The 16,198-nt window shown below is 32.0% G+C and overlaps 1 protein-coding gene across 5 annotated transcripts in view; it reads left to right on the top strand.

The window, feature by feature from the left end:
• CHD1 (chromodomain helicase DNA binding protein 1) overlaps positions 1 to 16,198 on the top strand; it is a 73,844-nt gene that overhangs the window by 37,702 nt on the left and 19,944 nt on the right. For 4 of the 5 annotated variants that reach the window (XM_032476420.1, XM_032476423.1, XM_032476419.1 and 1 more), the window contains 13 exons: positions 1,512 to 1,674; positions 2,317 to 2,469; positions 4,635 to 4,706; positions 5,164 to 5,313; positions 7,472 to 7,620; positions 8,008 to 8,104; positions 8,225 to 8,320; positions 9,654 to 9,830; positions 12,424 to 12,584; positions 13,847 to 13,888; positions 14,693 to 14,823; positions 15,551 to 15,689; positions 15,907 to 16,057. In XM_032476420.1, coding sequence (XP_032332311.1) covers positions 1,512 to 1,674; positions 2,317 to 2,469; positions 4,635 to 4,706; positions 5,164 to 5,313; positions 7,472 to 7,620; positions 8,008 to 8,104; positions 8,225 to 8,320; positions 9,654 to 9,830; positions 12,424 to 12,584; positions 13,847 to 13,888; positions 14,693 to 14,823; positions 15,551 to 15,689; positions 15,907 to 16,057 — 1,681 coding nt within the window. The remainder of the gene's footprint in view (positions 1 to 1,511; positions 1,675 to 2,316; positions 2,470 to 4,634; positions 4,707 to 5,163; positions 5,314 to 7,471; positions 7,621 to 8,007; positions 8,105 to 8,224; positions 8,321 to 9,653; positions 9,831 to 12,423; positions 12,585 to 13,846; positions 13,889 to 14,692; positions 14,824 to 15,550; positions 15,690 to 15,906; positions 16,058 to 16,198) is intronic. The other variant, XM_032476421.1, reaches the window with a different exon arrangement.

Here is a 16,198-nt window from a genome sequence, read left to right as displayed (position 1 = left end):
CCCCGCATCCCCAGTTGAGTCTTAGAGCAATAGCAATTACTGAATTTTAGAATTGCTTATTCTGTGGCATATTGAGGCAAAGAGAGATTCAATGGCATGTCCAAGATCATGGGTGACATAAGACTAAATAATTCATTTTCTAACACATCATTAATTGCTTTTCTCAGTTGCATCCTTTGATACACTATAGAATGGATATCGTGTGTTTTTGTTTTTGAAGTGTAGTCAGTTTACGGTGCAGTGTTAAAATTTCTGATGTACAGCGTAGTGATTCATTTGTACATTTATATATATATATATTCCCTTTCATATTTTTTCATTTTAAGCCATTTTACAAGGTATTGAATATAGTTCCCTATTCTATATAGTTTGGTGTTTTCATTATGGAAAACAGTATGAAGTTTCCTTAAAAAGTTGAAAATAGACTTACCCTATGATTCAGCAGTCCAACTCTTGGGCATATATTAAGAGGGTTTCAAGTGTTAGGATTTCCTTGCTACCAAAGCATTATTATGTAATTATGAAAATCATGTAATTGACAGAGGTAGAGGCCAGAAAAAGAAACTCAGAACAAAATTTTAGGCCCCTTGCTTTCTGAAAAGAACCGTATTTTATATAACTCATGTATGTCAGATCTATATAGTAACACTTTGGAAGAATCAAAAAGAAATACCTGTTCTAATATCTATTTAAATATTTAATTGCATAAAATGCACTGCTACATTCATTTGAATTCTGAGAAACATATTTTATGGTAAAATCTTTAAGTGCCATCTATGTAAAAAAGTACATTTATTACATAAATTTTAGGTTTTTGTTATGGAAAGTTTCAAATATATACAGAAATAGGATAATGTAATGAACTCCTATCACTCAGCTTAGTTTTCAGCTCATAGCCAGTCTTAATTGTACTCCCTCTTCCTGTACCTTCTATCACTTTGAGGCAAATGAGAGATATAATTGTTACAAGTCCCTCTGAGGAGTAACTTTGTAAAAAGGAAGAAAATAAAAGGAGTTAGACAAGGTAGATCATGGTGAGAGGAAATGTTATGTCTCGTTTGCAGTAATAAAATAACCACTCATAATTCTTCTCTAAGTTGTATGTGTATTGTGTAATTGTAATTCAGAGAAGGCAGTGTGGCTAGACAAGGTATCCTTATGAGGTTTTTGGTATCTTCATTAGCTGCGGAATGTGAAATTTGTAGAAAGGGTAAGATATTACAGTTGACCATTTAAAAAATAAATTTTGGGGAGAAAGGGATTAATACACTGTATTCAGTATGTTACATTAAGCCTTTACTGTGTATAGTTAATGGTTCAGTTAACAAGTTATGTGTTCTGATTAGTCTTATGAATGAGGTTCATCAGTTTGGAGAACAAGGTTTGTTCCATTGTATATGCAGTTGTGAACTTCATAATGGTGCAGTTTTGCTTTGATTTTTTTTTCTATGGTTTTAGAATTCATCCTGGTAATTGTTCTGCTACATAATTTTCATATTTTTTTTAAACAGATGGATATTAACTAGGAATTACAAAGCCCTCAGCAAAGGTTCCAAGGGCAGTACCTCAGGCTTTTTGAATATTATGATGGAGCTAAAGAAATGTTGTAACCATTGCTACCTCATTAAACCACCAGATAATAATGAATTCTATAATAAACAGGAGGCCTTACAAGTAAGAATTTTGAAATATGGTTACTTTGTGGTAAAGCAAAATTCTAGAAATGTTTATTTCAGTTATAACTGAATTAATATGTTAGAAATTCTCTTTGGCTGGTTAATGATATATTAAATAATGGTATATATTATTTTTCAGTCTTATAAAAAGATTTAAAATTATAATTTATACAATTAATCATTTTTCCAAAATTGGATCTCTAACCATGGGCTGTGATACTTTATCCAGCAAAAATCCGTTAGTGTATTCTTAATTCTGAAAAAACTTCACTAGTGATTGTGCTGAATTTGTGGTATGACACATGGTAAGAAGGGCGTCTAGACCTTAGGTCTCATCCTTCCTATCACTTCCAGAAGAGAAATGAAGTGTGTGAAGAAGGCATAATGGCCACGCAGAGCATAGTAGGGCTTTGAAGTGCTAGGATAAGTGACTTATACTTATAAATTAGAATATATTTATAGTCATAGAGCAAAATGATGAAGGTTCTAGAATATTTTGAAAACTGAAATAAACTATTTTCCAACATTATGAAAATTTTAAATCTCAATTTAAAATACTTAAAAAAAACAAGTGTTAAATGAGGCACATTTCGTTTTATTGGCTTTTTTAACATGACAATTTTGATTTGTTTTCTTATAGCACTTAATCCGTAGTAGCGGAAAATTGATTCTTCTTGACAAACTCTTACTTCGCCTAAGAGAACGAGGCAATAGAGTTCTTATTTTTTCTCAAATGGTGCGGATGTTAGATATACTTGCAGAATATTTGAAATATCGTCAGTTCCCCTTTCAAGTAAGCATTTCATTTGGCCTTTTTTGTTGATTTAAATTTCATCTAATTCCTGAGCATGTTCTACAAAATGATCTTTGAAATTCTTTTGCAGATGAAGTGTAGATTTTATGTAGGCCATACTTTTTTTTAAAGAAAGTAGATCTGTTTAAAAAATTTGTCACTATTGCTTTTTTTTCTTCTTGACCTTATATTTAACAGCAAAGCAGTTTTTCTTTTCTCTAATTTTTATTTGCTTTTAATTCTGTATTTCTCTATGTTCAAATCTAAAGGGGCAGCCTTAGTATTAGGCTTTAGTCTGAGGAAGGGCAAGAGAGAGCAATTCTTGTGAATGTTACCAGGACTATTGGAGATTTTGAAGATTATGGGTTCACAGTTATTCTAATGCATAGTTGGCTGAATGAAACTACGTGACTTTAGGGAAGATAGCAAGATCAAAATGGACTTATATTCCATCTATTCAATATTTATTTTGAAATTCATTCACTGTAATTACAGATAGTAGAAATGAGTGTTGAATGTTAGAGTCAGGTGCTAGTCTTAGGCACTTTACATCTAATAGTTAACTTAATCCTTCCAGTAATTTTATGAACAGTGCCTGGAACATAGGAAACACTGTGCATATACAGCTAGTAAATGATGTATATTTAGTGCAGGCAATAAAATAAAAGTAGAATTATAATGATGAACCTCAACACACATAGTTTGTGTTCTGTTGGAGCTTACAACCTGGTGTGGAAGATAGACATTAAGCCAGGTAATTACAAATATAATGTTACAACTCTGGTAAGTGCTATGAAGAACACGTATTGGGTGGTATGAACATGACTGAGATACATGTAGTCATTTAGGGGAAAAAGTAGAAAGAGTACTGTTGCTTGATTTTTTTATTTTAATAGCTTTAATGACATGTAATTTCCACTGTATACCATTCATCCATTTAAAGTTTATGATTCAGTGGTTTTTAATATATAGACAGTTATGTGCAATCATCATCACAGTTTAGAGTATTTTCATAATCTCAAAAAGAAACTACCCTTAAGCTGTCAACCTTGGTTGCCCCTCTTGTGTTCCCCATCCCCAACCCAGCCTGTTAGGTCATGCCTCAGTACATGATAATACTACTATTTTTTAAAAGTTTTCACCAAGTATAATTTTTAATGGAACAGAAATATAACACTTTTAAGTTTTTTTTTGATTTTGGACATCTGTTGTTTAGCTAATGTTTAGTAACACTCAGTATATGTTAGACACTGTGCTTAGTGTTTTTTTAATGAAGAGGAGGTAACTAGGTTTCTTCACTGATTTCCGCTTAGAGGAGGTACTGGGGAGACAACCCAGTATCTCTTGGTGCCGAGCATGCGCTCTACCAGTTGAGCTATACCCTTCCCCCACGACGCTGTGCTAAGTGTTGAATTACGTTCTCTCACTGAATCTTTGGTATTCTATGAAGGAAGTAATAGTATTATGTCCATTTACTGAGGAGGAAACTGACAAGAATAAGAGTCAAATTTCTTGCCCAAGATACCATGAATACTCAGGATACTCAAATGTGGGCTATTCAGCTAGAGCCTGTAGTGCCCTGAATCAGGGATTCTCAGCATTTAAACTGGAGGGCTTTTGCTGGATCCCTCTCTCAGAGTTTCTGATTTTAGTACTGGGATGGTGCTCAAAAATTTATGTTTCTAAATTCTCAGGTGACATTGACATGTTGGTGCATAACCATGCTGGGCTCAGAGTTTTTTAAACTGTGGGCTGTAACATATTCATGGATCTGGGAATCAATTTAATGGGCTGTACCAACATTTTTAAAAAAATGAAATAGATCATAAACTATGAGGGTGTATCACAGTACACTGTGTCATGAAACCTATTTTGGTTGTACAGCTATGTACTCATTCACATGCAAAGTATATTCTTACAGTGGGTCTCAAGCAAAATGACAAAGCCAGTTCTATTATTTATTGTTAGCAAAAGCAGTGCTGCTGGTTATGAGCGTGGACTCTGGAGATACAATGCCTGGGCATTGTTACCCTACCTATAAGTACCTTCTAGCCTTAGGAAAAGCAGTGCTGCATTTGCATTACTTAATTTCATAACTGATTTCAATTCGTTTTTAAAGTTTTGATTCTGTTACTATTGCAGTATTTTAATGTGTTTTATTCTAGAGATTAGATGGATCAATAAAAGGGGAGCTGAGGAAACAAGCTCTAGATCATTTTAATGCTGAAGGATCAGAGGTATGAACACTTGTAAAAGTGTAGTGTTTTGTCATTATTTTAGTCATTTGTAGTTTAAAAGAACACAAGTGTTATTGGTGCTAGCTGGTTTGATTTGCAAGTGAGATTTTAAAATTAGTATTCTGTGTTAAATCTGAAGAATTTTACCCTTTCGTATCAGTAGTATTTCATCATAGGACAGTTAATTTGCTTAGAAATAAATTAGCCTACTTTCATTTGGAGTTCTTGTTGAATTGCTGTTTTCATATATGTGTGTATATGTATATATTTATGTTTTGGAGTCTTGTTGATTGGTTTTTCTAGAGGTCTATGTGTTTTATAAGTATTTTTTAAAACTGTCTTTCAGTCTTATTGGTAACATACTTTTTAAATTCAGAAATTAAATTGTAAAATTTTCATACTGATTATTCACAGTTTAGAAGAATTTAAAATCATGCCTGTTTATAACTCCTTACAGGACTTCTGCTTTTTGCTTTCCACAAGAGCTGGAGGTTTAGGAATTAATTTAGCCTCAGCTGACACTGTTGTTATATTTGATTCTGATTGGAATCCACAAAATGATCTTCAGGCACAGGCGAGAGCTCATCGAATTGGGCAAAAGAAACAGGTATTTTTCATTCTTATTTTACTCTTTTAGGATTTTTTTTGTTATGAGTGCTTGGAAGTGATTTTTGTTTTTCTTCTGGTAAGATCATTGAAACAGTCATGTTGCTATTTAACAGATAGGGTGATGAGGAATTCACATTTACCAAAATCACCTGGAAATTCCTGACAGAACTGAGGATGCCTAATAGGATCGTGTACTCTTTTTGGATCATTATTCTGTTTACAACTGTAGAATATAGTATTTCATTCAATATATGTAACTTTAAAATGCCTTCATAAACTTAGTTTAACTATTGAAAGATTTTGCTCAGTACATTGCTTCCTTTTTGTTAGCCTGTGTTTTATTCATGTGCCTACAAGATTCTCTATGCAAAAAAGCCACTCATAATTTTTGTACAACTATCTGGCACAGTTGTAGTAGCCCTTAAGAAAAACCATCTGTCATTCTTTTAGTGCCTTGGTCCTTGTCTTTTAATTCATTTACCTCCATCTAAAGTAGTATTTCTCAAACTTTTTCAAAGCAGGAGATATAAACATGTAGTACCACAGAGGCTTAGCAGATTTTAATTTTTGAAACATTCATATTTTCTACTGAAGAATAAATCCATAATCTAAAAAATGTTTTACCCAGATAATTCTTATTAAACTGTGCCCCATCAGGAATGGATCATGTATCTTCCTATCATTTTTATACTCTGAAACAACATTGCATACCCCTGAATAAAAAGACTGTATTTAAAGTAGTGGTTCTTAAATTTATCAGACCCAGTGACCTGTTTTTATGACAGTTATTTTTAGCACCCCTTTTTCTGTCTTGAATTAGATACATGTAGTTTGAGGTCATCCTAATGCCCTAACAATAATTTAGATTTTTAAAAAAAGAGAGCTCTTTCCAGTATATACTGGGATGTAAAAATAAGTTGAGAGAATAAGAGCAAGACTTGTTCTCTGTAAAAAAGTACAAAGGAAAGAAACAGCAAAGGTATATTTGTGCATAACAGAATGAAAAATAGTATTAGGTTGGATAATAACTGACTTACTTGTACATGATAAAGAGAGGGAAACTTGAAGTAGAAATAACAACATGCCAAGACAAATTATAGACTGTCAAAGATGAGAACGTAAGGAAATAGGATTTCACAGGTTAATTAGGCCTAATGTATATGTGAAGAGTTGAAATAGCCCTGTATTATGAATGAGTTGGGGAGTAGTTATTAATTGCACTGGACATATTTGCATGCAGCAACTACCAAATGAGTAGTTGTAGGTTAGTAATACAGGTGAGTTTTATTGGTGACACCGATACTAGAAATATATGGAAGTGGTAAGTAATGATAAAGATCCAAATAAAACAGTATCCAGTTATCTACTGATACACACAATGGTTTATAATCCTGAAAAAATTAGTGTGTATTGTAACTCTGAAAGTACTTCATGTTTGTGTTAAAATAGTTATAATTTAGACTCACAGTAAATTTCAGAGGTTTTTAAAAATTCTTGAAAAACTTACAAGATAATTTTTCATTTTGCCAGAATGTTCAGTTTAATGAAGAATGTCTACTATCCCAGGTCTCTGTGCTCTGAATGCTGATAAGCCCACCTAGTCACTGTTAAAACTAAAAATGTTCCTATAAATTTTCAAAATAGCCCCATATTGTGATATTGTTTGATATAGAACCACTGACCTTGAGAAATTACTACACATCAATTATGGAAAGCTTTTTTTTGTTTTTAATGGCTTCATCATTGACTTGAGAAGAAATTCACAGAATTTTAGATTAAATGGAATAATGTAATGTTAATCAGAATTGAGGGAACTGGTATAAGGTTGTCATAAGTTTACCTTTTCCTCCACCAAAAGATAATTTAAAAGTCACTGTCATTCCTTAAAAAAAAAAAAAAAAAAAAAAAGCAAAAGCAAATAAAATCTCCTAACCGAGGTATAAAAAGGAGGGACATACTCTCAAAATAATCTTTAAATTGAAGAAACTTTAGCTTTAAATGTATTATTGTATGTAACAACTGTTTATTTTGCTTCTGACCAGTGAAAACATCATACAGGATGAGCTTCAGTCTAGGTACCAATATTTGGGCATGTAACATTAGCAAAATGAATCCTTTTTACTGCACTTTAGGTTTTATCACGTGTATCTTTACAGGTGAACATTTATCGTCTAGTTACAAAGGGATCAGTTGAAGAGGATATTCTTGAAAGGGCCAAAAAGAAGATGGTTTTAGATCATCTTGTCATTCAAAGAATGGACACAACTGGGAAGACAGTACTACATACAGGTTCTGCCCCCTCAAGGTAGTTACTTTCCTGTTAAAAAAATATCCTTTTAGAATCATACTATATCCATTTTTCTGGAATGTCACTTACTGTAAGCAGATCATTGAAGTACTGTATTTAGTGTTGTGATTTTATTTTTTAAAGCACTGAAATAATTTGTAGTCAGTGATAGACATTCAGTACATGGTTTCACCACTCTAGTTTTGTAATCTTGGGGGAATACCCTTTAACTTCTAGGTTTCAAGTTCTTTAGTTTTAAAGTAAGTATATTAGTAATGCTTGACCTATATTTATGTCATATTAATTTTTTATAAAGGTAACTGTCAATAAGTAGTAAGTGTTGTGTAAATGTTAAATTTGTGACTGTTAATATTAAGTATTTTTATTTGTTTTTCATTATTTCAGTTCTACTCCTTTCAATAAAGAAGAATTATCAGCCATTTTAAAGTTTGGTGCTGAGGAACTTTTCAAGGAACCGGAGGGAGAAGAACAAGAGCCCCAGGTAAAAAAAAAAAAAATTGTCCCAAAATGTGTCGTTTTTAAAATTGTAAATGTGAAGTATATTTATTTTTAAATATATTAAAGTATATATTTAAAATAGAAGATTTCTTTCTTTCTTTAGGAAATGGATATAGATGAAATCTTGAAGAGGGCTGAAACTCATGAAAATGAACCAGGCCCTTTAACTGTAGGAGATGAATTACTTTCTCAGTTCAAGGTAGGTTTTTCAAATTTTTTCTTAATATTAGTTATATAAATTGAGAGGTTCTGATTTTTTTTTTTTTTTTTTTTTGTCATTTAGTGTTTTATTCCTCTTTCTTTAAACATGATCAGTAAGGTAGTCTATAAAAATGTTTAACATTTTTGTCTTAACATTTGCTGAGGTATATAAAATTTTTTTCTCTTATTCTGACAAACCATCAGTGACATGATTTGAAAGGGATCAAATCATTTATGAATAGCTATGCTTAGTGGAATGGGGAGGGCTGTTTCCTCAAATATTTGGGTAAATGCATGAATATGATCTCTTATTTCAATTTCCATGACTGAAGAATTTTAGCTGATTTTTGTTGGAACAATTTTTGACATTAGATTAATTTAAGCAGTATTATGACTAAGAAAAATCAAGCAAATGCGGTCACACAACGTAAGCAATAATATTTATAAATACCCCTGGTTTGGTGAGGGCTAAAAGGTTGACAGAAGTCCTAAAGCAACATAAATCAACCTACATCATAGAGTAAGTTGTATGCCAGTTACGTAGAATAAAGAAATAGGTTGCTCTGTATCCTAACCATTTTCCATGAACTGGGTTTTTTAAGGATCAATTCATGTCGTTCATTCATTCACCAAATAAATATCGAGCATCTGCAATGTGCCACACAGAGACAGAGCAGTGAATAAAAACTTGTAATTTTAATGGATCACTCTGGCTGAAGTGCAGAGGATTTACTGTAATGGGAAAGAATTGAAGTTGGAGAATAAGTCCTTAAATGTATTATCTTATTTAATCCTCACAAAAGTTAGTGTGCTATCTAACTTTTAGAGATGAAGAAACTAGGGCTTAGGGAACCTAAATAAATTTATCTATTCTCTCAGAGTTCCTTGTGTCTTGTCATTAGCTCTTTAGGTACTATTTTTATGATTCAGAAAAATAATATTGGATTTATCTACAGCACTTTGTAGTTCATGGACTGGTGTGATAATTACTGCAGAAGGTCATTTAGCACATTACCACTATAAATTACTTTGTTCTTATTCTTTTAACTTAGAGTAATAATTTTTTTATCATCAGGGCAAAAGAGAATCATTCCTGAAAGAGAATTCTTAGAAGTCATTTGATTTCACCTACTTTGACCTAATGAAGAAATAAACTTAGTTTAACAATCATATTTGGTTTAATCCATAGTCATATTCATTATCCTGAGGATATTTAAGTGTTACTATCTTATTGTGGTATGCCTCTTCCTCCCTGCTGAAAAAGAAAAATATAATTTAAGGATGAATTCTTTAATGCGAATATATTCTGCTAAAATTCTGTAATTTCTCAGGTTGCCAACTTTTCAAATATGGATGAGGATGATATTGAGTTGGAACCTGAAAGAAATTCCAAGAATTGGGAAGAAATCATTCCTGAAGATCAAAGAAGACGATTAGAAGAGGAAGAAAGACAAAAGGAACTCGAGGAAATTTATATGCTCCCAAGAATGAGAAACTGCGCAAAACAGGTAACTTTTTAATTTGAAAGATATTTCTATATCGTAAGAGTATTTACACCGTGCTATTCTTTGTTTAAGAGAAATAGTGATCCTTAGTTTTGTTTTCTTACGACTTATCTGACTTGATAATGCTTGTCTCATACAATGAGTTGGAAAGTGTTTCATTAAATGTTTGGCAGTGTTTGTCAGGGAAACTGTCTAGGCCTAAGTTTTCTTTGTTAGAAGATTTTTAAACTATAACCTAAGTTTCTTTTGTAAATATAGAACTATTGAGAGTATCTGTTTCTTGAATGAGTTTGGTTGATTGTTTTAAGGAACTTGTTCCTTTTATCCAGGTTGTTGAATTTATGGGCATAAAATTATTTATAAAATCCCCTTATTCTTTTGGTATCTGTAGGGTATTTAGTGATTTCCCTCTTTTCATTCCTAATATTGGTCATTTTTTCCTTGATTATGGTTAATTTTACTCTTTTCAAAAACCACCTTTTGGTTTCATTGATTTTTCTGTTTTAAATTTCATTGACTTGTGCCTTTTATTATTTCTTCCTTCTTTTGCTTTGCTTTTTTTTTTTCAAGTCTCTAAAGGTATAAGATTAGATCATTAAATTAAGATCTTCCTTTTCAAATATTAGCATTTAATTCTGCATGTTTCCCACTAAGCACTGTCTTTTCTGAATCTCCTGAATTTTGATACTTGTTGTGTTTTCATTTTCATTTCTTTCAAAATATTTTGATTTCTTTTGTGACTTCCTCTGTGACCCATAGGCTTTTTCAGAAGTATGCTGTTTAATTTCCAAATATTTGGGAGATTTTTCAAGTATCTTTGTTACTGATATCTAGTTTCTTTTATGGTCAGAGGGCATACCCTGAGTGATTTGAATTTTTAGAAATTTCTTGGTGTTTATTTTATTGCCTAAATGAACAAAATATTAGAGTTTTAAATAATGCTAACAGTGCTGTACCAAGATATACTGGATTCTGTGACCAAAGGAAGAACTTTAATATAAGCCCTCTTTGCATTATCTTGATTACTGAGTTTTTGGTTTCTCCTCAAATTTAGAGTCTGAGGTAGATGAAGGACTTACCCCACCCTGGTCCTTGCTTTGCTACTTACTTTTATTTTCTGCAACCATATTTAGGACTTCTCCTGTGTTCTCAGTTCATTAGTTGAGAAGGGTCTGGCTAGGCTTCCTGCCTATCTCCTGAAAGGTGACTGCTCTCTTTCTCCAGACCTTCACCGTCAAGGAAATGTTTTCTTTTATCTCCAGTCCTGTTTGTAGTCTTTCTCATGAGCACCTGGTAGGTTGGTGGAGGTTTGTGGAAAAGCACCTGAGAGTAGGTGCAGGTTCCCCCTAGGACCCTCTGCTCTCATGGTAGCCCACACTCAGTCTTGAACAAATCTGAGCTAACTTCCTCTCACCTGCTTATATGGTACTTGATGTCTGTCATTCGTATTACAAGTGAGCTGGTGTTTGAGTGCCATCACTTTTTAATAATCTGCTATATTTCCTTATATTTTAGACTACTAGATTGTTGTGATTTTGATGTGTTTAAGAAAATTTATGATTTTGTAGATTAGACTTGTTAGAGTGGCAGCAACCTACCAACTTTCTATATCTGAGGCAGAAATGGAGCCAGATAATTTGTGTTTGGCCTGAGAGTGATCATGTATGTAGTTTCTTGGTGTTTAATTTCTATAAAACCCTTATGGTTTCTTTTTACAGTGCATGGGAAGCACAGCATTATATTAGATCTAGTGAAAGGATGAGAGAAAATTATAACGAGTAAGAACTAAATACCATTGCTGACTTGCAGTTAGCTTTCAGTGCATTAGGGGTTCAGAATATGTACTGAGATTTTGTAAGGACTCTAAAGACTTGCTGAAAAATGTTTTGATTTATCTGTTAAAGAACTAATGGGTGTTATAAAGGCGCTTTTATGTGGATTCAACTGGCACTTTTTTCATATTACTAACCTAATTAGTAGATATTTAGAAGAACAGGAAAAAAAATGACACAATCAATCTGTTCAGAGATACCATAGTAACATTATGGTATACAGTATACTGAATTCCAGTATTTTTTTAAATATATCTCATTTGCCAAGTTTAATTGGAGTCACATTAATTTGGAACTTGCTTTCTTCCTTTTGATGGTGTATAATGTATGTTAATCATTCTGTAACAATTTTAAATGGCTTCTCAACTTTTTGTTGTATAGATTATTTGTCCAGTCTTTTTTTGATGAACAGATTGTTTGCATTTAAAAATTTTTTTTTTAATGTAAGTAACTTTTGGCTGGTGTTCTTTTACATTTCTGATGTCAGGAAAAATGCCTATCAACTGCCTGTTAGTAACCCTTTCACATATTTTTACAAAAGGATAATCGGTGTTTTTCTTGCTGATTATGAGGATGTTTTAAGTGTTAAGGATATTAATACCTCTTTGTCATTAACATGCTATATTTTTCTGGGGTTTTTTGTTTGCTTTTCAATTTTATTTAATGTTTTTGATATATAGAAGAATATTTGAATTTATTTTATCAGTCTTTTATAGTGTTTTCTTTACTCTAAGCTTGGGTAAAATTTTGTTTTCAACTTCCAGATTAGTTTCAATGGAAGTGAAGGGAGGCGCAGCAGAAGTAGGAGATACTCTGGATCTGATAGTGATTCGATCTCTGAAAGGAAAAGACCAAAGAAACGTGGAAGACCACGGACTATCCCTCGGGAAAATATTAAAGGATTTAGTGATGCAGAAATTCGGCGGTAAGCTGACCTGAGACTGTTTTACTCCAACTTGCTTTTAGTAGAGGGTGAAATTAAAGTATTAGAAATCCCATAATTTTTAAAGATTAAGATGCAAGTTTTAGAGGCAGCAAATGTATGATAATTGGGTAGGGACTGGGTGGTTCTGCTTTTGGTTGTTCATCATAACCATGGAAAAAAGTGAGTTTGGCACCTAATTGTTCCACGTTATTTATTACTCTATTTAGACTGCTAAATTATTTTGCTTTAATTAATGTGGTTCAGAATAGTGACCCTTTTGAATAATGAACATACATATTTCAGTATGTTAGGTTATTTATTAAACATTATCACTGCATTTATGACTCCAACATTACTCTTTTTACATAGGAGTAATTTAGTTCTATATTCTAGTTTTTTAACACTGACGTGATTTCCTTTTTGAAAGTAACCATGTTAAAGTGTTTGTGATATGTCTAGGAAGTGAGGTAAGATTGGCCTTGCAGGATAAATTGTAGATTTTTTTTCAAAATATTTTTATTCATATATACAGATTTATTAAAAGGGAAAGGGCTTATAGCTTACTTTGTTTATGTAATATTTTTGCTTATGAAGTTTGTGAGTTTGTTTATTGTTGTATTTTGAAAGTTTGTTGTTTGTTTCAGTCCATTGTAACTCTTTTCTTTTAAATCATAGACCCTGACTGATAAAATTGTTCCTCATTCTTTCTGCCAAAAACCTAAATATAAAAATATCGTTAGATTGTATTTAGGGTACTTTCATGACCTTCTGATTTGCTGGAATTTCTGTCTTTAGTTGAAGAGGCATTTCTGCTTTTCCTGGATATCTTCCCTCATCCATAAACCACTTGGGTAGCTTGGTTCTTAACTAATATTTTTTCCCTGTTAGTATGATATCATACATCTGAATTAAAGCTATATAGTCAGTAAACTTTTATCAACACTTGAAATGTGAGGAGGTGTAATGTGATTGGTAATTCTGGAGACACTTCCTATGGTAGCCTTGAAACTTTCAGTCTTGTGAAAATAGTAAAATAATTTCAAAAATAAAATTTAGCTTCTATTGTTTTATTTATATTGGTTTCTAAACATCTTATCTTACTTGATATATCTTAATATTTTAACATTTGTTTATTTTTGTTAGTAATAGTGCCTTGAATTAATTTTTGCATTAACAGTATTATCTTTATTTCTACATATTTATATTTATTTTTTAATGAATAGTGAAACCCATGTTTAAACCAAACAATTATTTTCTGTTAGGTTTATCAAGAGTTACAAGAAATTTGGTGGCCCTCTGGAAAGGTAAATATATTTGCCATTCTCAATAGAATTATAAAATTTGCCACATGCTGTTAGCTTTGTATATACTAATATTCATTTTAGCTACTTTCTTAAAAATTTGCTTTAACAGGTTTTTATAAAGTTAATCTGTGGAAAACAGATTTCACATAGATTTTTTAAGTTTTTATACTATCCTTAATTCTTTTTAGTCTGTGAAATTTTCCCTATAAAATACATGTCTGTAAAATATTTGCATTTTTATAATTGTAAGAGACTTCCCAAATGCTTTTTCTTTTCTATTTCTTTTTTTTACAGGAGGAACCAGTGATTGAACCCAGGACCTTGTGCATGCTAAGCATGCACTCTACCATTGAGCTATACCCACCCCCACAAATGCTTTTTCTTTTTATCACAAACTTATAAAATACCAGATTCATCCTTATAGAAGCTGACTTGCTAACCTAGCCTTCTGACTTAAAGACCAATTCTATTTATCAGTTAATCTCAATAATTGTTTGTGATTTGAATACTCCTTGTCCTTTGTTGTGGCAAAACCACTCTCTCAATATAGAGTGGCAAAGACTATTCATTTTTTCCTCCTCAAAATCCTGTCTTACAATAGAGGTATTTTTGGTTTTATTTTGAAACGACTTGCATGAAGTACAGTGAAAAACATTTCGTTTTGAACATTAATCATTATTCATATTATCTCCTCAGTGCCTAGTAAAAAAAAAAAGAATATAGAATTTCACTCTTATAATATGTATCTTAAATGGCTCCACTTTTTCTGCATATTTACCTGAAAATTGTATTATTTTATTACAGATTGGATGCAATTGCTCGAGATGCTGAATTAGTTGATAAGTCAGAGACAGACCTCAGACGACTAGGAGAATTGGTACATAATGGTTGCATTAAAGCTCTGAAGGACAATTCTTCAGGAACAGAACGAACAGGTAATATTAAAATGAAAGTGATTTAAAGACAGGTAAATGGAAGTTTTGAAATACACTCTTAATGAATTAGGTAGGTGTTGGTAACTTCAGTTATTACATCAATCTTAATTATATAAGTAGTGTTAAAAATGCTTCATAAAACAAAGCCAGGCCATTTCTGGGTAGTAGGAAATGAGGAATAGGATTGCATTATTAAAGGCAGTAGAATCTATCTGCCTGGTATATTCTGGCTGGGAGGTAACATGAGGAATTATTGTTAGGTATATTATATTTTTAGTATAGATGAGATATTGTAAGTATACATATGTGACATTGGTTTTGGGCCTAGTTATTTCGTTATACTTATTTTGCAATTCATCTACCTAAATAAAAATATTTAGATAAGACTCAGTAATCGGATATACTGAAAAAAAAAATCATACTAAAACTTACTGAAAGACTGACAGTATTAATAAATTGATATATGTTGTGCAATTGATAAAGTGCCCAAAATGGTTTTTGTGAATCCTCATCTGCTTATTTTATAATCGCTAGTATGTACTGAATATACTGGAGTGAAACTTAAAAGTTTGCCAGCAAGCCTCCCCTTAATATAAACAGGTAATACTTATAGGTAAATAAGTAATACTTACTAATATGAGTAATAGCTTATATATAATATGTTGCTTTGTATTTTGTAGAATTATGTATTTTATACTTTTTAATGCTCTTTTAAAAAAAATTTAAGGTGGTAGACTTGGAAAAGTAAAGGGTCCAACATTCCGAATATCAGGAGTACAGGTGAATGCCAAGCTAGTCATCTCCCATGAAGAAGAATTAATACCCTTGCATAGATCCATTCCTTCAGATCCAGAGGAAAGAAAGCAGTGAGTTGTTTCCTTCTTCCATTATAAAAAAATTGTTGGTATTCAGTAATTTGAGTATGAATTTGTTAAAAATGTTTTATGCCGTTTGCCAGTTTGAATCAAATCTTTTTAAAAATAAAGTATAACATTTTGAAGTTCCTATGACTTAAATGTTTTCAAAATTAATTTCTAATAAGGCAATTATAAACTTGACTATGGTTATTAACTTTAATAATAGGTATACTATCCCATGCCACACAAAGGCAGCTCATTTTGATATAGACTGGGGCAAAGAAGATGATTCCAATTTGTTAATTGGTATCTACGAGTACGGATATGGAAGCTGGGAAATGATTAAAATGGATCCTGACCTCAGTCTGACACACAAGGTACTTAAATAGTTCTTCATTTTGTTGACCATTAATACTAAGTTGAATTTTTGCTTTTCAACTATATTAGAAATCAACTCAACTGCGAGTCAGGAAACCATAGCTTTGAGTAGCTGTGTGACCTTGGCTTCTCTGGAAGCC

This window comes from Camelus ferus, chromosome 3, assembly GCF_009834535.1.
Source record: "Camelus ferus isolate YT-003-E chromosome 3, BCGSAC_Cfer_1.0, whole genome shotgun sequence".
In the NCBI taxonomy this organism is placed as follows: domain Eukaryota; kingdom Metazoa; phylum Chordata; class Mammalia; order Artiodactyla; family Camelidae; genus Camelus; species Camelus ferus.
Note: the sequence above shows the minus strand (reverse complement) of the source record. Positions and strands in the feature narration are given on the sequence as shown.